General features: G+C 62.9%; 3 protein-coding genes across 5 annotated transcripts; 1 reads left to right on the plus strand and 2 right to left on the minus strand.

Annotated features, from left to right (window-relative positions):
• Positions 1 to 4,881: 4,881 nt before the first annotated feature.
• On the minus strand, positions 4,882 to 7,609 carry EBI3 (Epstein-Barr virus induced 3). The gene is made up of 7 exons (XM_064733987.1): positions 7,539 to 7,609; positions 6,873 to 7,003; positions 6,322 to 6,537; positions 6,114 to 6,231; positions 5,886 to 6,046; positions 5,237 to 5,400; positions 4,882 to 5,160 (listed from the first exon to the last, which is right to left on the minus strand). Exons 1-7 carry the CDS (start codon positions 7,607 to 7,609, stop codon positions 5,008 to 5,010), a joined length of 1,014 nt encoding a protein of 337 aa, XP_064590057.1. The 3' UTR covers positions 4,882 to 5,007.
• Positions 7,610 to 7,859: 250 nt separating this feature from the next.
• Positions 7,860 to 14,415, minus strand: ANKRD24 (ankyrin repeat domain 24). 2 transcript variants are annotated; one of them, XM_064734460.1, is made up of 19 exons: positions 14,250 to 14,415; positions 13,169 to 13,299; positions 13,004 to 13,092; positions 12,672 to 12,736; positions 12,287 to 12,344; positions 11,962 to 12,032; positions 11,568 to 11,674; positions 11,305 to 11,492; positions 11,122 to 11,150; positions 10,932 to 11,024; positions 10,645 to 10,749; positions 10,507 to 10,551; positions 10,289 to 10,387; positions 10,142 to 10,214; positions 9,926 to 10,047; positions 8,716 to 9,846; positions 8,340 to 8,477; positions 8,201 to 8,266; positions 7,860 to 8,066 (listed from the first exon to the last, which is right to left on the minus strand). In XM_064734460.1, the coding sequence occupies exons 1-19, from the start codon at positions 14,319 to 14,321 to the stop codon at positions 7,989 to 7,991; spliced, it is 2,760 nt and encodes a 919-aa protein (XP_064590530.1). In that variant the 5' UTR covers positions 14,322 to 14,415; the 3' UTR covers positions 7,860 to 7,988. The 2 variants fall into 2 exon arrangements, with proteins under 2 accessions (XP_064590530.1, XP_064590529.1); XM_064734459.1 differs by having other exon boundaries at positions 7,860 to 8,477.
• Positions 14,416 to 16,410: 1,995 nt separating this feature from the next.
• Positions 16,411 to 21,517, plus strand: SIRT6 (sirtuin 6). 2 transcript variants are annotated; one of them, XM_064734182.1, is made up of 9 exons: positions 16,411 to 16,513; positions 17,632 to 17,759; positions 18,014 to 18,196; positions 19,326 to 19,385; positions 19,573 to 19,668; positions 19,932 to 20,012; positions 20,095 to 20,218; positions 20,317 to 20,404; positions 21,132 to 21,320. In XM_064734182.1, exons 1-9 carry the CDS (start codon positions 16,448 to 16,450, stop codon positions 21,170 to 21,172), a joined length of 867 nt encoding a protein of 288 aa, XP_064590252.1. In that variant the 5' UTR covers positions 16,411 to 16,447; the 3' UTR covers positions 21,173 to 21,320. The 2 variants fall into 2 exon arrangements, with proteins under 2 accessions (XP_064590252.1, XP_064590251.1); XM_064734181.1 differs by lacking the exon at positions 20,317 to 20,404 and having other exon boundaries at positions 21,132 to 21,517.
• The last annotated feature ends 187 nt before the right edge of the window (positions 21,518 to 21,704 follow it).

Here is a 21,704-nt window from a genome sequence, read left to right on the forward strand (position 1 = left end):
GTGTCCCACAGGACCTGACCTGTGTGTCCCTGACCTCCTGTTGTTTCAGGACAACACCCCAGGAACCACACAACAAGCCTGGAAAAGGGAGAAGAATTGGAAAAGGGAGTGGAGGGAATTTCAGGATGCTTCAGGAATTTCAAGAAGGGTTTTCTCATCAACCTTTCCATGTCAAAACTCCCAACTTGCTTGGAAATGTCCTTTGGGGCCTCAGGAGCCAGGTGAGAGAGTGGGGACTGAGGTTTAGACTCTGTGTGGGCAAAGGAATCCTCATTCCTTTTCCTGGGATCCACTGTCCTGGACAGGCTCTGATTTCCCACTGGGAACTTCTCATTGTGTGAGCAGCAACCACTTCACAGGGGCTGCACTAAAGCCCTTTAAAGATTCCTGCCAATCCCAGCTATTCCAGAGCTCTTTGAACAGTTGAATTTCTCCAATCCCGCAGCAGATTGGGGTTGTCTGTCCCCTTTCTCCAGGGAAGGGTTTTTCCAGGTGTCCCTCACAAGGGACATGTCTGTTCCCATGCTTTCAGAGCTCCTCCACACTCCCAGCTCCCATTCAAGACCCAAAGTGCCTGAAAATCCTCCTCAGGAATCTCCCGCAGAGCAGGAAAAGTGGAGAGAACTGAGCACCCAAAATCCCATTGGTGGCTGTGCCCTGCCAGGTTCTGTCCTTGTCACCTTGTCACCCTGCCCAGCACAGGTGGCTCGTGTTCTCCCACCAGGATTCCCTTGGGGACAGGAGCCTGTCCCACCAAGGCCAGCTCAGAGCACACCCCAGCAGTGAGATGGTCCAAATGGGACAAACACAACTGGAAAATGTGCTGCTCTGCAAGGCCAGGAGATTCCAGCTCCTTCTCCCTAATTACATGTGATTGCTTCTTGGCAAGAGCTCAGCCTGCCAGAGCAGTGAGGTTTTACAAACATTCACACAGGCATTAGATCATTGTTTGAAGGAGTTATTGGCAGCCCAAATCTGAAGTAAAAACAGAGTTTAAAGCAGACCATATTGACCAGGGTGAAGCTGGCTGCTTTCATGTCTCCTGCTCGTCTCCGGACACCCAGGACCCCATTCATTTCCTGTCACTCCCATCACCGTGGCATTCCTGGGGCTGGGTGTCACCACCCTGGGGGGTTCTGGCCTTGTTAGGAACACAGGTTTATAGAATCAAGAGAAACCCAGGATGGTTTGGATTGGAAAGGACCTTAAATCCCATCGGGTGCCACCTCTGCCATGGCAGGGACACCTTCCCCAACCCCAGGTGACTCCAAGCCTGGTCCAGCCTGGCCTGGGACACTTTCCAGGGATGCAGAGACAGCAACAGCTTCTCTGGGCACCCTGCACCAGGGTCTGCCCACCCTCAAAGAGAGGAATTCCATCCCAACATCCATCCATTGGCAGTGTGAAACCATCCTCTGTGTCCTGGCACTCCAGGCCCTTGTCCAAAGTCCCTCTTCAATATTTATTTCTCTATATCCGAGAAACACCTTCCCACATCCACAAACTCACACACTGGGAACGAGGCCTTTTCCCTTTGTATTTCAACAGAAATTTGTATTTCTGCTCTGCTGTCGTGAATCCATCCTTGCCTCTGCTGGGCCAGTCTGACATCACGGGATGAGCTCTGGAGAGCTCTGCCATCCTCTCCCAAACCCTTTGGGAAAGCAGGTGGGGGCTCAAGCCCATGGCAAAGGACAAATGGGAATTGCCAGGATAGAATAAAAGCCACAAAGGCCTGCTGCAGAGGTGGGTCTGTCCTGCACCACACTCAGGTGGGGCCAGGAGCCTCTGGCAGCTCGGATATGGATAAAAATACCCCAGGCTCTGGCAGCCAAGCTGGCTGGAGCTCCTCACAGAGCCCTGGAGGACACCCTGGCCTTCCACGTGCTCCTAAATTAGATCTCCTGAGACCAGCCCTGGCTTTTAAAAGGGAGGTGAGCTTGTTAGTGCCCAGCATTATCCCTTAAATGGGAATCAGCACTTTTACTGCACTTGGAGGGGCTGTAAAAGGCAAGGAGGGAAGGGGCAGAGCCAGGAAGCAGCAGAGCCTGGCACGGAGGGGCCACTCAGGAGCTCTGGAATTGTGAATTTACCAGTGCTGAGGTAGAACAAGCCCCAGATTAAGCCCTTGGGAAGGTGCAAGAAGACACAGAGAAGGTTCTAGGGGCAGCTCCTTCTCCTGAGGCCAAAACCTTGGGCTGGAAAGGGTCTAAGTGAGGATTGCCAAGCTCTCCACCCATCAAAGTCAGGGTGTGCAGGCTCCTTTCTTCCCAAATCACGGCTTGACTTACACAGCCCTGCGCTGCTGGCACAGGAAAGCCAGGGAAGTCACATTACAGGAGTAAAAAAAGCTCCTGTGCTGTCAGAGATTCCCCTCCCAGCCTGCCCAGGGATCAGGGACAGCAGCTGGAAAAGGCTCTCGTGACTCTGCTCCAGGGTTTCCTTGGCCGAGGTGATTTGGGGTGTAATTGTGTCTGTTCCCATGTTCCCAGAGAGCTCCCATCCTGTCCTGGAGATACAAATTAATAAGGAAATAAATTAATCAAAAGTGCTGGCTTTTGGTTACAGAGACAGCACCAGAATCTGAACATAAATGATGGAGAAACGTCTGTGAGATCTGAGAGCTGCCAGGCACCAACTAAACCCATCCTGCCAAGGCCATTGTGGAATCACAACCCAAAATCAAAAGGACAAAACAAAGACAAATGACACAGGAATCATCCTGGAAAAGCTCTCAGGAATCTGCCATCATGTTTTAGAAAGAATGAGGAATTTCTGCTGCTTTAAACTGATTTTACAGTGCAAACCTGGTGTTGCAGCAGTGGCTTTAGGAAAATCCGAAGCAACAAAAAGCTTAAACACCTTTTTTAATATTAAGCAGTCCCACTCCCTGGGAGGGTTTAGTGAGTATTGTCACCCTAAAATATGGGAATTTTTGCAGGAGAGCTGACGTCCTTCCTAAGGTCAGATGTGATGAGATGGAGCCAGGAAGAAAAAAATAATTGGTCCTGGTTTTAAGTGTTAAGCAATTCTGCCTCCCTGAAATAAGCAGTATAATTTATTGTTTTTTCTTGCTCACACAGCAAAATCCACAAACTACCGAGACAACCAGGAGGGGAAATTTGTCCCCTCACGTAAATCCATTTTTGCCTTGTAAAGCTGCATTCCCGAGCCAGCAGCTGCTCCAAAGGGCTGATCCCAGACCCCCCATTTCACTGCAGACACCCCCAGGGCTGTTTGGGTTCCAGGATCACCCCAGGACAGCCCAGGTGCGCCGGCCAGGCTGGTTTGGGACCACGGGATGGACACAGCAGAGGTGACCGCCAGCGTGAGGCCGAAGGCAGCCGCCACTTTCCCAGGGATTTTCCCTTTGCTGTGTGTTTGGGAGGTCACACAGCTGTAAGGCAGACACAGGAGGAGCTGGAAGCCTGCAGGGATCGCTGCCTCCATCCCACATGTGCCATGGAAGGAAGCTCTCCCGTGGACTGACATCCCATTAACTCCTGCTGGTGGGAGCTGATTCTTGGGGCTGGAAATCCTTTGGAGCATCCAAGTGCCGGCTGCTCATCCCGCAGATAACCGGTCCCATCCCTGACCCGGTGACTCGTATTTATTTTCTCATTTTATAAGAACCAGGCTCTTCCCTGCTCTCATTCCTTGTGGGAATGAGCACTGGCCGGGTGTGAGGCTGCTCTGTCTCGGATACCCGAGATGGAAAACCGGGATCTTGTCCAGCAGGCTGTCTGTCTGCCTGGGAAAAACCTCGGCTCCACACGCTCCCAATCGTGCCATCAGCTGGAGCGAGGTGGAACTTCACAGGATGGGATGAACCAGCCTTTTTTCCAAAACCACCTGTGGGGACACAAAGTGCTTCCAGAGCCCAGGAGAGCTCAGGGAGGAAAATCTGGAGGGCACAAAGCCTGGCAAAGCTTGGGAAAGGGCTTGGTGCTCTCTGGAAGGTTGCAGATCTCTCAGATTTGATGGCATATGCCGTCAAATCCAAGAGATGTGATACTGGGAAGGGATTCCTCCCTGTGAGGGTGGGCAGGCCCTGGCACAGGGTGCCCAGAGCAGCTGTGGCTGCCCCTGGATCCCTGGCAGTGTCCCAGGCCAGGCTGAACAGGGCTTGGAGCAGCCTGGGAAGTGTGTCCATGCACAGAGGAAGGTGTCCCTGCCATGGCAGGGGCGGCCCAGGACGATCTTTGGGGTCCCTTTCCCACCCGAACTCCTCCATCTCTGCCCCCCTTTCCCGCCATCGCCCCAGCCCGCAGGGACTGACCCCCGGGGTCTCCCGGCCCCGCGCGCAGGGGCTGCGAGCGGCAGGACGCGCCAGGACCAGGCGGGGGCGCCACCACCCGCGAGCCCTGCTGCGCATGCGCACGCCGCGCCCCTCCCCGGGCGGAGCGCGGGAAGGCAGCGACGGGCGGGACCATCAGGGGGGGTCGTGGGGAGGTCTGTAACGGCCACGGGGCTCCTATGTGAGGTCTGGAACCCTCCGGGGCTCCGGTGTGAGGCTTGTGAGCCCCGGGGCTCCGGTCCGCGGCCGTCTCAGCCCGGGGAACGCCGCGCAGGGAGAAGGAGCCCCTCGTTAATCACGGCGCTCCCCCCTTAGCCACCCACAGACACCACACGTCCGACATGGCCGCCCACCCCTCCAGCCCGCCGTGTCCGTGGCAGCCCCGCCCCGGTGGGCGCTGAGGGCCGGGGTGGGGCAGAGGGCGAAGGGAACGGCCCTGGGGCAGAAAAGTGACCGACCCCAAGGGCAAAAAAGGGTCAAACGCAGGAAAACAAAGGGATTGTTCTGGAACAGCAAAGGGACTGCTCTGAAGGCAGTGAAGGGACCGACCCAGGGGTAGCTCAGCCATCACAAACACCCCAGTTAGAACAGGGACGGAGCCTCAAGCCCTTTTATTGCCCATTCCTGGCAGCACTGGTGGCTCCGCGCTGCTGGGGTGGGACAAGGGACGGGAGCAGGCCTGGCATGGGGACAGCGGCCCTGCCTGGCTGTCACAGCCCCACCCAGGGTGTCCCCGAGGCCGGTGGGCTCCAGGCGCTGAATTCCCCGGAATCCGTGATGTCCTTGGCGGCCACCTGGATGTGGTGGAGGCTGCCGGGCTCCAGGTCCGTCAGGGTGTGCGATGTCAGCTCGTACGGCCCCACCTGGGGACAGCGGGGTCAGGGACACGCCGGGCACAAGCACAGCTGTGCCTCAGTTTACCCAGGGGGGTGGCAGTACCGTGGTGGGGACGGAGTCGTTGTCCCGGGAGTAGCGGATGCAGTAGTGGAGCGGGAAATACTCCGGGAATGGCCAGGAGGATGGAGGGTTCCACTCCAGCAGCAGCTTCTGGGGCTCCCCAGGGATGGGGGAGACCCGCAGGGCCTCAGGGGGGTCTGGTTTTACTGGGGAGACAAGGAAGGAGAGAATTCCAGGATGGTTTGGGTGGGAAGGGACATTGAGGATCATCTCATCCCACCAGGGACACCTTCCACTATCTCACGTTGCTCCAAGCCCCCATCCAACCTGGCCTTGGACAGTCCCAGGGATCCAGGGGCAGCCTCAGCTTCTCTGGGAATTCCATTCCAGGCCCTCACCACCCTCACAACCAAGAATTTTTTTCCAATATCCCATCTGAATCCTCCTTTAGATTAAAACCAACTCTTTTGTCCCACCACTGCATGGAAAAAGTCACTTTCCTTCATTTTTAGACAAAGGGGGGATGTCGTGGCTGCAGGATCCAGCATGGGATTGTTGGGAACAGGGCCCAGTCTGAGCCCCAGCAAATCGTGGCACTGGTGATCCCACATGCCAAGCAGGGGAGAGCCCCAAAGGGTGAGACAGGAGGGTCGTGCAGGGGACCCCGGTGTCCCCATCCCGCAGCACTCACTGATGTTCTCCAGGAGGAAGGGCAGCACTCCAAAGGCAGCTCCCAGGGGGTTCCGGGCAGTCACGTTGAGCTCGTAGGGAGTGAGGGAAAACACCTGCAGGTCCCCGAAGGAGCAGCTCCGCGGGCCCGTCAGGGTGCACTCACCCGTGTCTGTGCCATGCCTGGGGACACAGGGACAGCTGCCAAGGGCTGGGTGACACGGGAGAGCCTTTGGGGACCCCCACTCACCTGTAGGTGGCCACGAAGTCGGTGTCCAGCAGGGGATCGGGGCTCAGCCCCCAGGAGCAGTTCACAGCCTGGGGGTAGCTGCTGGCCCAGCACTCGATGGCCGGTGGCGGGGGCGGGTCTGGGACAGGGGACAGGGGTCACCCCACTGCCAGCACCCCCAGGGACCCCCGGCCAGCGGCGGGGTCACAGCAGGGCTGGGGGCACTCACAGCCCAGCCGCAGGCAGATGGTGGCCCAGGTCTCGCCGGTGACAGGGTGGTGGCAGCTGTAGTGGCCCTCGTGGGCCAGGCTGGCATTGGGCAGGGCCAGCCCTGGGGCCGGGGATGTGCCCAGGACGGTGCCACCCCGGCGCCACTCGGCCTCACCCTCCGGGCACAGCAGCAGCACCTCCGTGCCCAGGGAGCCGTGCTGAGGGGTGCAGGGGGCTGGGGACACATGGGGACATGGCAGGGACACTGCATCAGGAAGGGTCTTGGCCTCCCTGGGCCCCTCAGTGCCATGCCCAGTGTCCCCAGACCCCCAGCTCTCCCCCTGGTCCCCCCATGTCCCCAGGCATCATCAATCCCTCCATGCCCGTCTTCTGTACCCCAATGTCCCCAATCCCTCCAGTGGCCCCACACTTCTCTCCCTTGAGACCCTGTCATTGTCCCCTGTCCCCTCACTGTCCCAAATCCCCTCCATCTCCAACCCCAGTGCTCCCAGTCTGCCCAGTCCTGCTGTATCCCCAGATCCCCCCAGCCTCCATCCCAGTCCCCCCTACCTCTGTCCCCGCTGTCCCCATCCCCAGTGCTCCCCGCCGTGCTGTTGTAGGGGACAGTGCAGGCGGGTGCCACCAAAGCCACGACCCAAAGCCACCTCATGCCAGGAGACTCAGCGGGGCTGCCCAGGCACCTGTGGGGACAGGCAGGACGGTCAAACCCCAGCACTGGGGACAGCACAGACACCACATGTCCCCAGGGGGAAAGGGACATCACCCTGGGGCCACCCCACATGCTGTGCCTCAGTTTCCCCCTGGCCCTGCCACACACCCTGCAGAGGGATGGGTTCCAAAGGGGTCAGACCCTACAGCCAGGACAGAGAGGGGGTGAAAATTCCCCTGTTCCTGCGGTTCCCCAGGGGGACGTGCAGCCACCCCTGCAGTCCCACACCTGGGATCAGGGGTTTGTGTCCCTCGGGTGGGTCCCCACCTCCACCCAGGGCAGGACTGTCCCCCGCAGAGAAAGCTCCCTGCTTTCCCCAACCCAGCACTACAGGGACAGGTCCTGCCCTTGTCACCTCCCGCCACAGCCATGGGCTGGCTCACCCCCCGAGGGGACATCCTCTGCTTTCCCTGGCTTTGGGGGTGCCCCAAACCCGACCCCCAAACCCCAGACCCCCAACACCCCCTGCTCTGCCCGTGGGGATCCCAGTGCCCCCAGACGCTCACCGCAGCAGGGCCAGCTGGGACCGCAGTGTCCCCGCAGTGTCCCCGCCGGATCCCGGCGCTTCCCAGCCCATTTCCTCGCAGGAAGCGCCGTTCCCGTGGGGCCGGAGCCGCTTCGAGCGTGCTGCCACCCCGCCCCGCGCCCCTGGGAGAGGGATCCAGCCCTGGCCAAGACGGTTCCCACCTCTCCCCTTCCTTCACGGTCACCTTTCCCCTCAAGGGACGGCAGGGCTGGAGATGGTGGCACCAATCCCCTGCTGTCCCCAGGTCCCCACAGCCCCCCGTGCCCACCCCGGTGCCCCCAGAGAGGAGCCACCCCATTCGTGTGACTATAAATAACTTTATTGCTGCTGTGCTGGGGGTGGGCTGGGTGGCCGGACAAGCAAAGGGACACACAGGGTGCTGTGACAGACCTGTCCCCCCTGTCCCTGTGCCACCCGTGCTGGCAGGGGCTCATCTGCCCTGCTCCTGCAGCCGCTGCATGCTCAGGATCTGGCACAGGAGTCTCTGCACGTCCTCGTCCATGTGGCCCTGGGGTGGAGGGGACATTGGTGGGCACGTTGGAGTGGGGACATCAGGGAGGCTCCTTGCGTGTCCCTGGGCTGGCACCCGGCTCAGCCCCCACCCCAGTGTCCCAGATGTCCCCAGCCCTGTCCCCAGCTCACCTGCACAGCATAGAGCAGGTGGCTCCGGTAGAGTGTCACCACCTTGCTGTGCCTCGTCTCTGTCTCCTGCAGCACAGGGAGGGGGTTTGGCCACAGGGCTGGGGGCTCGGGGGAGCCCCGAACCCCGCAGGTGACCCACCTCCAGCTTCTCCTCCAGCTCCTGGATCCGTGCCTGGAGCGCGGCCGTGTTGGGTGGGGATTGTGGGGGCCCCCCCGGCTCGGGGAGGGCATTCAGGGCTTCCTTCAGCCTGAAAACCTCCTTGGAGAGCTCCGTGATCTGCAGGGGCACAGGGGTTACGGGGTGCCCAGAGCAGCTGTGGCTGCCCCATCCCTGGCAGTGTCCGAGGCCAGGCTGGACGGGGCTGGAGCAGCCTGGGACAGTGCAAGTGTCCTTTCCCATAGCAGGGGGGAATGGGATGAGCTTTAAGGTCCCTTCCAACCCAAATTCAGTGACTCCACATGTGCAAGGCCACCATTCCCCTCCGAGCAGCCCCTCATGATTTCCCATGCCCTACCTTCCTGTCCCTGTCCCTGACCAGCCGTGCCGCGTCCTCGGCGTGGCCGTGGAGCTCCCGCAGCCGCCGCGCCTCGTCCTGGGCCTGCTCCAGCTGCTTCTGCGCGGCGCCCAGCCTGTCCTCGGCCGCCTGCCGCTCGCTCTTCATGAACAGCGCCTGCCGCTGCACGCGGAACACCTCCTCGCACGTCTTCTCGTGCCGCCGCTCCAGCTCCTGCAGCCGCTGCGCCAGCGCCGCCGCCTCGGCCCGCAGCCCGGCCTCGGCCGCCTCGTGCTGCGCCCTGGGCACGGCCGCCGCCAGCTCCGCCTGCAGCCGGGCGGCCTCGCGGGCCTTGGCGTTGGCCGCGGCCTCGAGCTGCGCCAGGCGCTCCCGCAGGGCCCGCGCCTGCTCCTGCAGCGCCGCCGTGCCGCGGGCGTGCTCCTCCCGGGGCACCCAGCCCTCGGCCCGCGCCCGCTGCGGCCACGCCGGGGCCTCCTCCTCGTGCTTCCGCAGCCGCTCCCGCAGCGCGCCCAGCTCGGCCTCCCTGCGCGCCAGCGCGGCCCGGAGCTCTGCCAGCTGCGCCTCGGCCTCCGCCTGCTGCCGCTCCGCAGCTCTGGGTGCGTCCCGCGGCCTCGCCTGCAGCTCCCGCCGCAGCGCCTCCGCCTCGGCCTCGGCGCGCCCGCAGCGCTCCAGCAGCGCTTCCTTCTCCCGCGACGCCTCCTCCGCAGAGGCTCCCGGCGAGGCCGCGGCCTCCGCAGCCTCCAGCCGGGCCTGCAGCTCCTTCAGCCGCCGCTCCCGCTCCTCCAGCTCGGTCTGTGCCCGCTTCAGGGCCGCCCGCGCCTCCGCCAGCTCCGCGCCCGGCTGGCCGGAGGGTGAGGAGGAGGAGGATGTCTGCACCCCCAGCTCGCCCAGCGCCGCCTTGCACTCGCCCCAGGCCCAGGCCGGCTCCTCGGTGGGCCGGGGCCCCGCGGTTCCCCTCAGGCTGGGCTCCGAGGCCGCGCGCTGCCCGTCCCCTCCGGCCCGCGCCGTGCCCTCCCTGGCCTGTGCCCGCAGCCGCTCCAGCTCCCGCTGCAGGGCCTGGTACTGACTGGCGGGCACCGTGTCCCCCGGGGCAGGGGGGCTGCTCTCGTCCCGCTCGTAGTTCTCCAGCACCTGCCGAGAGACCATGAGGCCACCGTGGGCCAGGGGACAAGGAACAGAGGGACAGATGGACGGACAGAGGGGGACGTGCCTGGATTTTCTCTCTCAGCTCCTTGTTCTGCACGGTCAGGGACTGCACCTGCCCCCGGAGCGTGGCCAGCAGCTCCTCAGCCGAGGGGCTCAGCGTCTTCTTGGAGAGCAGCATCTCTGCTCCTGCAGGGCACAGGGACCTGGGGCTGTGCCCACCTGTGCCCCCCTACCCAGTGCCACCTCCCCAGGGTGTCACTGGGAGGCTGGCAAGACCTACCTGGGAACTCAAGCGGGTCTCCCTCCTCGTCCTGCAGCGTCTCAATGTCGTAGCTCGTGTTCTCCTTCTCATTCTGGGGGTGCAGGGTGGAGGTGATGCCCCTGTCCCAGCCCTGGGCACTGCCAGCTGTGTCCTGCCCACACCCACCTCCATCGAGGACAGGCGGCTCCGCAGAGCCTCCACCTCCTTGCCCAGCTTCTCCTTCTCCCCGTCCCGTGCCACCAGCCGCTCCTGCAGCTCCTGGATCTGCAGGGCAGGGCATGGAAACAGGGTCCCTTTGCCTCCTGGCAGAGTCCTGGTGGCATTCCCGGCACCAGGACCCCTTGGAGAGCTGAGGTCACCTCCAGGCTCTTCCCTGGCCTCACCTGTTTCTCCATGGAGCGCAGGGAGGCCTCATCCAGCTCTGCCCGCTGGCAGGACCCAGGGAGAGAACAGGGAGGGATGAGTGCTGTCCCCGTCTCCCCTGTCCCCTCTGCATGTCCCCAGGACCCTGCAGCCGGTACCTCCCGTCTCTGCTTCTCCTGCTGCTCCAAGCCCCGGATCTTCTGCAGGAACTGGGCCCTCTCCTGCCGCAGCCGCACGATCTCCTCGTAGGCATCCCGGTCCTCCTGCAGGGAATCATGGAAAGCATTGAGTCCAACTCCTGGCACAGGAAACCCCCAAAATCCCACTGTGTGCCCCAAGGGGCTTTTTGGCACCGAATCCTCCAATGAGGAGACCCTTCATTGAGGTGTTTTGGGCTGCTCTGCACCTGCCAGGCCAGGTGAGCACCTGGGGACCCATTTCTCACCTGGCTGGGGGTGCCCAGGGGAGGCAGAGGGGCCTTCCTCTTCCTCGGGGTGCTGCTCTTCTCCCTGACAGATGACTGGCTGGGCGAAGACGTCTGCGGACACCCCAGAGCAGAGGGGACGTCACACCCACAGTGCCCTCCCTCCTTCCTGAGCCAGGGGACCCTCCAGGGACGGCCACCAGCCCCTCACCTGCGACGCCTGCTCAGTTGACTCCTCTTCTGTGGGGCACAGTGGGAGGGAAGAGAAATTGGGGAGATTCAGGGGCTCAGAGCTGAGGCACCTCAGCTGGGGACAGCCCCAAACACCCAGGAAAAGGGGACACATCCAGTGACAACCCCCAGGGATGGTGACAGGGAGCCCCGGCAGCCTCACCGCTGGCCCAGGAGCGGCGCTGGGCCGCCTCCTGCAGCAGGTGCTGGATGAGGGCGTTGCCCGTGGCCAGCCCGTAGTGAGCAGCATCGTGGCCGGTGGCGTCCACCACGCCCACGCGGGCACCGGCGCTGACCAGCACCTCCACGGTGTCCACGCTGCCGCTCTCGCAGGCCAGCATCAGCGCCGTCCTGGGCACGGGAGAGCGTGGGTGAGGGGACAATCCATCCCTGGGACCAGCCCGGCCCCCAGCGCCGCAGCCCCACCTGCCCTGCAGGTCCCGGCAGTTGACGGCGGCCCCGCGGTGCAGCAGGTACCGGCACAGCTCCGAGTGGCTCATCTTGGCAGCCAGGATCAGCGGCGTGCAGCCCTCCTGGGCAGGACGGGGAGCAGAGGGGGTTCAGATCCCCCCACGGGGCAGCCTGCTCCCGATATCACCCCAGTTTCCATGTCCCACCTCAATTTCTACGTCCCACCCCAATTTCTATGTCCCACCCCAATTTCCATCTCCCACCCCAATTTCCACATCTCCCACCCCAATTTCAATCTCCCACCCCAATTTCTATGTCCCACCCCAATTTCCATGTCCCACCCAAGTTGTGCTGTGTTTCAGGACAGCCCCAGCCTGGCACAGCAGGACCAGGAGCAGAGGGACCCCACCTTGTCCTTGCTGTTCAAGGGAGCCTTGAAGTCACAGAGGATCTCAGAGCAGGAGATGCAGCCGCTGGCAGCTGTGGGCAAGGACAGAGGCTGAGCAGGGGGGACAGGAGCAGGACAGGGCTGGCACTGCCCCCAAGGGGACAGGAGCAGGACAGGGTTGGCACTGCCCCCGAGGGGACAGGAGCAGGACAGGGCTGGCACTGCCCCCGAGGGGACAGGAGAAGGACAGGGCTGGCACTGCCCCCAGGGGGACAGGAGCAGGACAGGGCTGGCACTGCCCCCAAGGGGACAGGAGAAGGACAGGGCTGGCACTGTCCCCACTCACCCGCCAGGTGCAGCGCGGTCCGGCCACTGCCATCGGCCACATCCACAGGGCAGGAGGCCTGGGGAGAGAGCCTGGGTCACGGGAGGAGGGGGACAGAGGGACAGACTGCTCAGGTGACTCTGTGGCACGGTGAAGGACAGGGGACTGACAGACTCTGTGGTGTGGCGAAGGAGTGGGACAGACAGACAAACCCCCGCTGGCTCCGCGCTGTGGTGAAGGACAAGGGACAGAGCCCTGTGGCTCCCTGGTGCCAGGCAGCAGCACACAGAGCTGGGAACTGCCATGCCAAGGCACTGCTGAGGGAAGGGGGTTCAAGGGCAGGGCGGACACTCTGCTGGCACAGCACCTCCCTCCCTCCCTCTGTCCCTCCTCCCTCTCCCTGTACCTGCAGCAGTTTGCTGACACACTGAGGGTGCCCGTGCTTGGAGGCCAAGTGCAGGGCAGTGTAACCTGGGAAGGGACAAACAGGTCAGAGCACGGCCAGCAGGGCTGTGCCAGAGGGGACAGCTTGGGCACAGAGAGACAGGAACAAAGCAGGATCTGCTGGAACAGGGGGACAACCCCAGGAGCTCATCAGGCACTGCTTGAGCTCCTTTAGGAAACTGGGACAATTTACAGCCCCCCAGGTGTGGCCACCACCTCTGTCCCCTCAGCCTCAACACCTGGGGATGACCAGTGGCTCTGTGTGGCAGGGACACGTGGTGGCCATGCCCTCACCCGAGCTGTCCTTGGTCATGGCATCCACGCCGTGGGCCAGCATTGCTTCCAGGCAGTCCACGTTGCCCCGTGTGGCGGCCAGGTGGAACCTGCAGCGAGAGCAGGGGCTGTGGGACTCTGTCCCCTGTCCCCAGCCGTGTCCCCAGGGCAGGGCCTGGCACTCACGCGGATTTGCCCTCCGAGTCCAGCTTGGTGGGCACCAGGCCCTTGCGGAGCAGGAGCGACGTGACCCGCCCGGCATCGTTGTAGTCCACGGCCTGCAGCAGCTTCTCGTCGTTCTTGGTCCAGTCCTGGCTCTGCAAGGGAGCCCAGAGGAGGCTGTGACAGTGTCAGCTGGGACAGTGCTGTCCCCAGGGCTGGCTGTGCTTGTCCCCAGCCCTGCCGTGCTCCATCCAGCCCTGTCCCTGAGGGTGGCTGTGTCTGTGCCCCTCTCCTGGCAGCTCCCCCCCAGGTACGGAGAGTTCAGCAGGGATTGGGATGAAAATCCCCTCCAGCCCCTCCAGTTTGCAAGGGATTTACAGACACAGCCCAGTTTAGCTGTGCCAGGCTGGGATTTGGGAGTGAGCCCAACTGCCCCGGGGTTTGCCCCTGCCACCCTGAAATCCCACAGCTAAACCCAGCCAGCACCCATGGGAGCCCCATTCTCTCCTGATCCCATTCCCAGCCCTGCTTTGCTCCCGGAGGAGGAAGGGATCAAACCAGGGCGGGCACAGCTGGCAGCGAGAGCAGATCCCCGGGGATGCTCCAGCCTCCCGGGATAACGGGGCACAGCGCTGTGCCCCCCAACAGGACCGCGGCTGGTTGGGATTCGCTCTCCCTGTCCCGAAGGAGCGACCGCAGCGGGACAGGACCAGGACAGGGACTGCAAGTCCTGGGTTCACCCCGCAGCCCGTGACGACAAAGCGGCGCTGGCTGCGCTGGCGGCGGCAGGAAATGGATGTCACCTTTCGGGAGCCGCTGGCACCTGTCCCAAACCCGCCTGTGCCCGCCGGGTGCCCCCCGAGCCCCTCCAGCCCGGCGGGACCGGGGACAGGGAACAAAGCAGTGTCCCAGGGCTCTGGGCAAACTGGGAGGGTGGTGCCCGCTCCCCCCACTCCTGGTCAGGCAAGGACAAAGCGGGATGGGCAGGACACGGGGGAGCCCCGGGATGATGGGGATGGGGATGGGGGGCGCAGGTGGGGCGGGGGGGACGCGGCTCAGCCCGCGGGACGCGACCGGAGGGGAGCGGGAGGGGAGAGGGACGTACCGCGAAGGAGGCGGCGGCACAAAGGCAGATCTGCTTCATGGTGCTGAGCAGGAGGCGGCGGGAGGACGCCATGCGCCCCCCGCCCCCCGGCCCGGCCAGCACGGGCACCCCCGGGCCCGGAGCGCTCCGGCATCGCCCGGGCGGGGGCCGGGGCTGCGGCACTGGGAGCCGGACCCGCCTCCTCCACCCCCGGCCCTGCCTCCTTCCCTCCCTCCTCGGCGCATCCCTGCATCCCCGCATCCCGCCTCGGAGCGGGGAGCAGCTCCCACGCAGGGCCCCGCACCCAAAGCGGTCCCAGTTAAAGCGGGAGAGGTTACGGGGGGGCAGCTGTCCCACCTCGTGCTCAAAAGCACCCCCAAAGCAGGGCTGAGCATCCTCTTGGCCCCCGAGGAGGGGGACCTGGGACCTGGGAGGGGTAGATTCCCCCTTCCAAACACCCCTCAGAGAGGAACCCCAAAACAGAGAGGCTCCCCAGGTGCTGTCTGGGCAGTCCCGGTGCCAGCAGGACCTCGGGAGCCTCTCAGGGCAGTGTGGGGAAACTGAGGCACGGAGCACCCCAAGCAGGATGGTCCCCCAGACTCCAGGTGAGAGGCTTCAAACTGTGTCCCCATGTCCCCACCTGTGTCCCTCCCAGTGCACTGGGGAGGGACAGCGCTGTCCCCCTCTGCCCTCTGCGGCCCCGTGCCAGGCTGCTGCTGAATAATTGAGGAGCATCGACAGGCTGGTTGCACGGGCTGTGGCAGCTGGCAAAGCGGCACTTGTCCCCAGGAAGGGGACAGGGAAGGGACCTGGCACCCGCTTCCCTGTCCTTTGCTGTGCCCACTCCCAGCAATGGCTCTGGGAGCACTGGGGGTGCAGTGGGGGCTCAGTTCCACCAGCCAGAGTGGCAGTGCCAACCTCCGTGGGGCTGCTGTTCCCTCTGTGAGTGACCACCCCGTGTCCCTGTGGCACTGGGGGCATCCTGGGGGAAATCCCCAGGTCCTCACATCCCAGTGAACATCCCAGGGCAGGTCCCCGTGTCCTCATGGACATCCTGGAGCAGGTCCCCGTGTCCCCATGTACGTGCTGGGGCAGGTCACTGTGTCCCCATGTCCCCAGGGATGGCACTCACATCTGCCTTCTTGAACCTGGCCTTCAGGCTCTTCATGGTGGCTCAGCCTCAGCCCTGCGGCACCTGCTCGGGGGGATGATGGCCACGCTCCAGGAGGGTCTGTCCCTGCCCGGGGACAGCCCAGCGCCCCCGGTCCCGGTCCCGGTCCCGGTCCCGCCGCTCCCAGCCCGTCCTGGCGTTCCCAGCGCGGCGCCCGCAGCCGGAACCGGAGCCGGGGATTGTGTTACGGCCGCGGCTGCGGTTACAGCCCCGAGCAGCCGGGGGGGCCGGCCCGGGCTGTGTTTGGGGACAGGGACACGGCCCGGGGTGCTGGGGGTACCTGGGGAGGGCTGGACCCTGATGGTTGGCACCCTTTGCCCATCCCAAACACCCCTGCCCTTGGTGGCACCTCTTGTCCTGACCTGACATCCCCCCTGGCTCTGCCAGCACCTCCTGTTCTTGTCAGCATCCCCTGCTCGTCCCTGGCACCCCTGTCCTTCCCTGGCACCCCTGCCTTTGTCAGCATGCCCTGTCGTTCCCTGGTAGCCACCGCTCTGCCCTGGCACCCCTGTCCTTGCCAGCACCCCCTGTCACTCCTTCCTTCCTTCCTTGGTTTTGCCAGCACCCTCTGCTCTCCCTGGCACCCCTTGCCCTTGGTGGCACCTCTTGTCCATCCCTGGCACCCCTTGCCCATCGCTATTTCCCCCCGGGCCGGGGTTCAGTGCAGGTGGGGCAGTGTCGGGGCAGTGTCGGGGCAGTGTCGGGGCAGTGCCGGGCTCGGGGTGAGGGCAGTGTTGAGGGACAGTCGGGACAAGGTGAGGGCAGCGCCGGGGCAGTGTCCGGCAGTGTCGGGGCAGTGTCGGGATATTCTCAGGTTCAGGGCAGTGCCGGGGCAGTGCTGGGACAGTGGCACGGAGGTGTCGGGATATCTCAGGCTCAGGGCAGTGCCGGCACAGTGCTGGGACACTCAGGGCACCACCGGGGCGCTGTCGGGACGCACTGAGGGCAGCCCCGCCTTGCCCGTCTCCAAGATGGCGGCGGCGGCCCCGGGGCGTGTCCCGCGGCCCCGGCCCCGCCCGGCTCTTCCGGCCGCGCCGCGGCCGCGCCGATGGCGGTGAATTACGCGGCCGGGCTGTCGCCGTACTCGGACAAGGGCAAGTGCGGCCTCCCCGAGGTGAGCGCGGCCCCGCCGGGTGAACCCCCGCCCGCCCGGGGGAGCCTCCGCCCGCCCGCGGCGCCCCCCGCCCGCCCGGCGCTCCCCCGGGCCCTGCGCGGCCCGGCGCGTTCCCATGGCAACCGCGGCCTCGGCCCCGCACCGGGAGGCACCGGGAGGCACCGGGCCCTTGGTGTGTCCCCAGCACCGCCCGCGGCTCCCTCCCCGTGCCCCTTCCGTGGCTGCCTGTCCTCAGACACCCCATGGCTCCCTCGGCCCCCTCATGTCCCCCCCCAGGCCGCCCCCAGCTCCCTCCATGTCCCCTTCCATGGCCTCCCTGAGCCCACCCGGCGGATCCCCCCGTGGCTCCGTCCGTGTCCCCCAGCGGTTCTTGGGAAGCTTAAAACGGAGTTTGGGGGCAGCCACAGGGACATTCATGAGCCTGTCCTGAGCCAAGGGGATGGTGAGGGGACAGGGACACGCAGGGTCCTGTTCTCGTCCCTGTCTGTCCCCAGGAGATGGGGCTGGAGAAGCGTCTCAGGAATTAAATCTCGTGCCCAAACCAGTGCCTGGTGTCCCCACCTCCGTGGCTCCCGTGTCCCTCGCTGTCCCTCGGCCCTGCCCTGTCCCCAGAGCTGGTGGCACTGCTGGTGACAGCTGGGGCTCAGCACACGTGGGGTGGCCCCGGGTCGCTCCTGGAGCCCAGCCTGGGCCGGCTGCTGTCAGAGCAGCAAGCTCCCTCTTGGTGTTGGGTGTTCCCAGCCCTGTCCCTGCACGGAGATGCTCCAGACAACGCGGAGTCTCTTCTATCAGATGTTTCTGTTGTTAAGGATGGCAAAATCCTTCATGGATAAGGATTGTGGGTTACTGGGGCTCTAGAATCATGGAATCCCGGAATGGTTTGGGTTGAAGGGGCCTGAAGGGTCATTCAGTCCTTCAGCCATGGCAGAGACACCTTCCACTATCCCAGGTGCTCCAAGCCCTGTCCAGCCTGGCCTTGGACATTCCAGGGATCCAGAGGCAGCCCCAGCTGCTCTCGAAATCCATTCCAGGGCCTCCCCACCCTCACAGGGAAGAATTCCTTCCCATATCATCCACCCCACCATCTCTCCATCCCACGCTGGTTTGTGTTTTCCCAGATTTTTGACCCTCCGGAGGAGCTGGAGCGGAAGGTGCAGGAGCTGGCAGAGCTGATCCGCAGCTCCTCCCATGTGGTGTTCCACACGGGGGCAGGGATCAGCACGGCCTCGGGCATCCCTGACTTCAGGTAAGTTTGAGGTGGCACCTCCTCGAGTCCATCATCCTTGGTGGAAGGCTCTGATTTAACCCAGGCCCACCCCATCCCTGCTGTCCATCCTGGATCCAGCTGCAAACACCATTTTCCCTCTTGCACATCCCAGCTGTTGCCACAGAATCCCCACATGGTTTGTACCAACCCCCAGAATCCTGCTGATCCATGAGCTCTGCTCCTCCCAAGGATGGGGCACTGGAGCCTGAGCTCTCCCTCCCTGCTCTTCCCAGGGGCCCCAATGGTGTGTGGACTATGGAAGAGAAAGGGCTCTCCCCAAAATTCGACACCACCTTCGAGAATGCCAGGCCCTCCAAGACTCACATGGCGCTGCTGGGGCTGCAGAGGGTGGGGATCCTGAAATTCCTGGTCAGCCAGAACGTGGACGGCCTGCACGTGCGCTCGGGATTCCCACGGTATTTCCCAGCCCCACACTGAGGGTTTCATCCCCAGGGAGTCCCTGCCCTGTCTGATGTGGGGAAAGGGAAGCTGGAAGGGGATAAACCAGCTGGAATTTGGAGGGGAGAGGTTCTGGTTCTGAGGCAGAGGGTCTGTTTGTGCACAGGAAAAACAGATTATGGAATCATGGAATCGCAGAATGGTTTGGGTTGGGAGGGACCTTAAAGCCCATCTCATGCCCCTGTGCAGGGCCAGGGTTTGAATTCAGTGATCCCTGTGGATCCCTTCCAGCTCAGGACATTCTGTGATCCCTGGGAACAGTCAGGGATGGGGTTGGAGCAGCCTGGGACAGTGGGAAATGTCCCTGCCCATAGCAGGGGGGGTTTGATCTTTTCAGGTCATTTCCAACCCAACCCATTCTGTGATTCCATGAGTCTGGAGGTGACTGAGGAGCATCCCCACAAACACCTTCAGCCAGAGCTCCAGGGCTTTTCCTGCCACTACAAGCCCCAAGTGCCGGCTCCTGCTCCCAGCCCCGTGTTTGTGTGTTTAGTCTAAGCAGCCATGGGAAAAGCAGCAGGGAATGATGACAGAATTCCATGGTGCTCCCACAGCCCGCAGCCACTGGCTCCTGTTCAGTTCAGCCCAGCTCTGCCTCCCAAATGAAGCCTGTGCTTGAGTAAGCTGAACTGGGGCCAAACTGGGGGAAATCAAGTCAGTCCTGTCTCAGGCAGCCTGGAGGAAGTTCCCAGTGAGCGTGGGGCTCTGAGGAGAACAGGGAGAGCATGGCCGTGTTTTCCTCTGGCTTCTGCTCTGAGCCTCAGGGGAATTTTAGGTAAAACAGGTGTCAGAGGGCTGGAACAGCACAGGGACAGACAGGAATGTTGGGTACTGGAAAAGCAAAGATCTGGATGCTCCCAGGAGCAGAGATATGAGTGGATCAGGAGCTGCAATCAGTGCTGCAGATGGAAACATTAAAATTAAAAGGCCAGGATCTGCTGTCCCTTCTTAAGTCCCTGTTGGGGGATGAACCCAGCACCTGGCAGGGCTGGAATGCAGAGAAGCCCTTGAGGTTCCTGGGGAGGAGGTGGGGTCCCCCCAGGCTTCCCCACCCTTCCCCAACTCACCTGTGCCTTTCTCCCACAGGGACAAGTTGGCCGAGCTCCACGGGAACATGTTTGTGGAAGAGTGTGTGAAATGTGGGAAGTACGTGAGCCCTGGGGGGAAACTGGGCTGGGATCTCCATTCCGGGATGGGGGCTTGGCTGGATTCTACATCCCAGGGAGAAGCTGGGCTGGGGTTCCCATCCTGGGGGAAACTGGGCTGGGGTTCCCATCCCATTCCAGGCCGAGCTGGCCTCTCCAGCCCCTGGTGAGCAGCTCTGTCCCCACAGGCAGTACGTGCGCGACGCCGTCGTGGGCAGCATGGGGCTCAAGCCCACAGGACGCCTCTGCAGCGTCACCAAGGCCCGGGGGCTGCGGGCCTGCAGGTAGGGATCGCTCCTGGGGTGTGGGAGGGGGATGTAGGGATCCCTCCTGGGGTGTGGGAGGGGGGCACAGCCCAACAGCCCCTCAGATTTGGGAGAAGCAGCCCAAGGTGCAGGAGGATCTCTCTGGGTGCTCTCCATCCCTTCAGTGTGGGGACAGGGAGGGCAGGACAGGCTCTGGTCATTGTTCCCTTTGCCAGGGCAGCTCTGTTCCTGTTCTCCTGCCTTCTCCAGGGAGAACCACGGTCCCTGTGTGTGTTTTGCAGAGGGAAGTTACGAGACACTATTCTGGATTGGGAAGATTCCCTGCCTGACCGTGACCTGACGCTGGCAGATGAAGCCTGCAGGTACTGACGCCCTGCTCAGGAGGGGAACAGTCCCTTTCCACCCCTCCATGCCCTGGTTCTGGATTTCTCCTCCTCCCTGCAGGAAAGCCGATCTCTCTGTCACCCTGGGGACCTCTCTGCAGATCAAACCCAGCGGGAACCTCCCGTTGATCACCAAGAAGAGAGGAGGGAAGTTGGTCATTGTCAACCTCCAGGCAACCAAACACGTGAGTGAGCGTCCTACAGCGCTGCACTGCTCCTTCCCCCTCCTGTCCCCTGTTCCAGGCCCATCCCAAGTTTGTCCCTGCACGTTGTCCCCTCCCAGGTGGCCTCTCTTAGCAGGCAAACAGGCTGGGAGTCCTTGGTTGGAGGGTTTAAACCTGCAACTCCTGCTAAACACGTAGAGATGGCAGGTAAATAATAGAATCATGGAAAGGGCTGGGTTGGAAGGAACCTTAAAGCTCATCCTGTTCCCTCTCCCATGGGCAGGGACACCTTCCTCTATCCCAGGCTGCTCCAAGCCCTGTCCAACCTTATCCAAACAAGTCTTAGGAGCAGAGTAAAAGCTCAGCCTGGAGCCTGCTGTGTCCTCTTGGGGTTTACAGCCCATGGAAGGGCCACACACACAGAGCCTGTGGAGGACACGCTCAGTTCCTGCTCAGTTCCTGCTCAGATGTTGGTGCCCCAATCATCCAAAGTCTTTAACACCCAGACCTGGGGGTTCCTGGGATGTCACCAGAGCTCCCTTGTGCCTGTCACACTGTCCCTGCTCTGTGTGTGTGTCCCCATCCCCAGGTGTGGCTCAGCCCCAGGGCCAGCTTATGTCCCACTGGGAATGACACACGGGGGACATGGCCATGGCCTGTTTGTCCCCTGAGCTGTGTCCCTGTGAGGAGCTGTTTGTCCCAAGCCATGTCCCTGTGGGGAGCCATTTGTCCCCTGAGCCATGTCCCTGTGAGGAGCTGTTGTCCCCTGAGCTGTGTCCCTGTGAGGAGCTGTTTGTCCCAAGCCATGTCCCTGTGAGGAGCTGTTGTCCCCTGAGCTGTGTCCCTGTGAGGAGCTGTTGTCCCCTGAGCTGTTGTCCCCTGAGCCGTGTCCCTGTGAGGAGCTGTTTGTCCCAATCCATGTCCCTCTGTCCAGGACCGCCAGGCCGACCTGCGCATCCACGGCTACGTGGATGAGGTGATGATGAAGCTGATGAAGCACCTGGGGCTGGAGGTGCCCGAGTGGACGGGGCCGGTGGTGGTGGAGAGCGCCGAGCTGGCCGAGGGCGAGCGGGAGCAGCTCAAGGAGGAGCCCCTGGGGCAGCACAACGGCACCGCAGCGCCCCCAGAGCGCCTCAAGCAGGAGTGCCCCAGCCCGGACACGGGGCCAACGCCCGTGAAGAAGATGAAGGTGGAGCCTCTCCTCACCTGACCTGGACTGTCCCTGTCTCACCTGGGCTGCTTTTCCTACTACCGACTTTTTTTTATACCCTTAAATATTGTCCCTTTTTTTATGTCAGTATTAAACATACTTGAATTGTGGCTCGCGGAGCAGCTGCACCCACGGGCCTGAGGAGGGCCTTGCATAGGGAAATTCTTCCCTGTGAGGGTGGTGAGGCCCTGGAATGGAATTCCCAGAGAAGCTGTGGCTGCCCCTGGATCCCTGGAAGTGCCCAAGGCCAGGGTGGATGGGACTTGGAGCACCTTGGGACAGTGGGAGGTGTCCCTG

Source organism: Zonotrichia leucophrys, chromosome 28 (genome assembly GCF_028769735.1).
Source record: "Zonotrichia leucophrys gambelii isolate GWCS_2022_RI chromosome 28, RI_Zleu_2.0, whole genome shotgun sequence".
Classification (NCBI taxonomy): Eukaryota; Metazoa; Chordata; class Aves; order Passeriformes; family Passerellidae; genus Zonotrichia; species Zonotrichia leucophrys.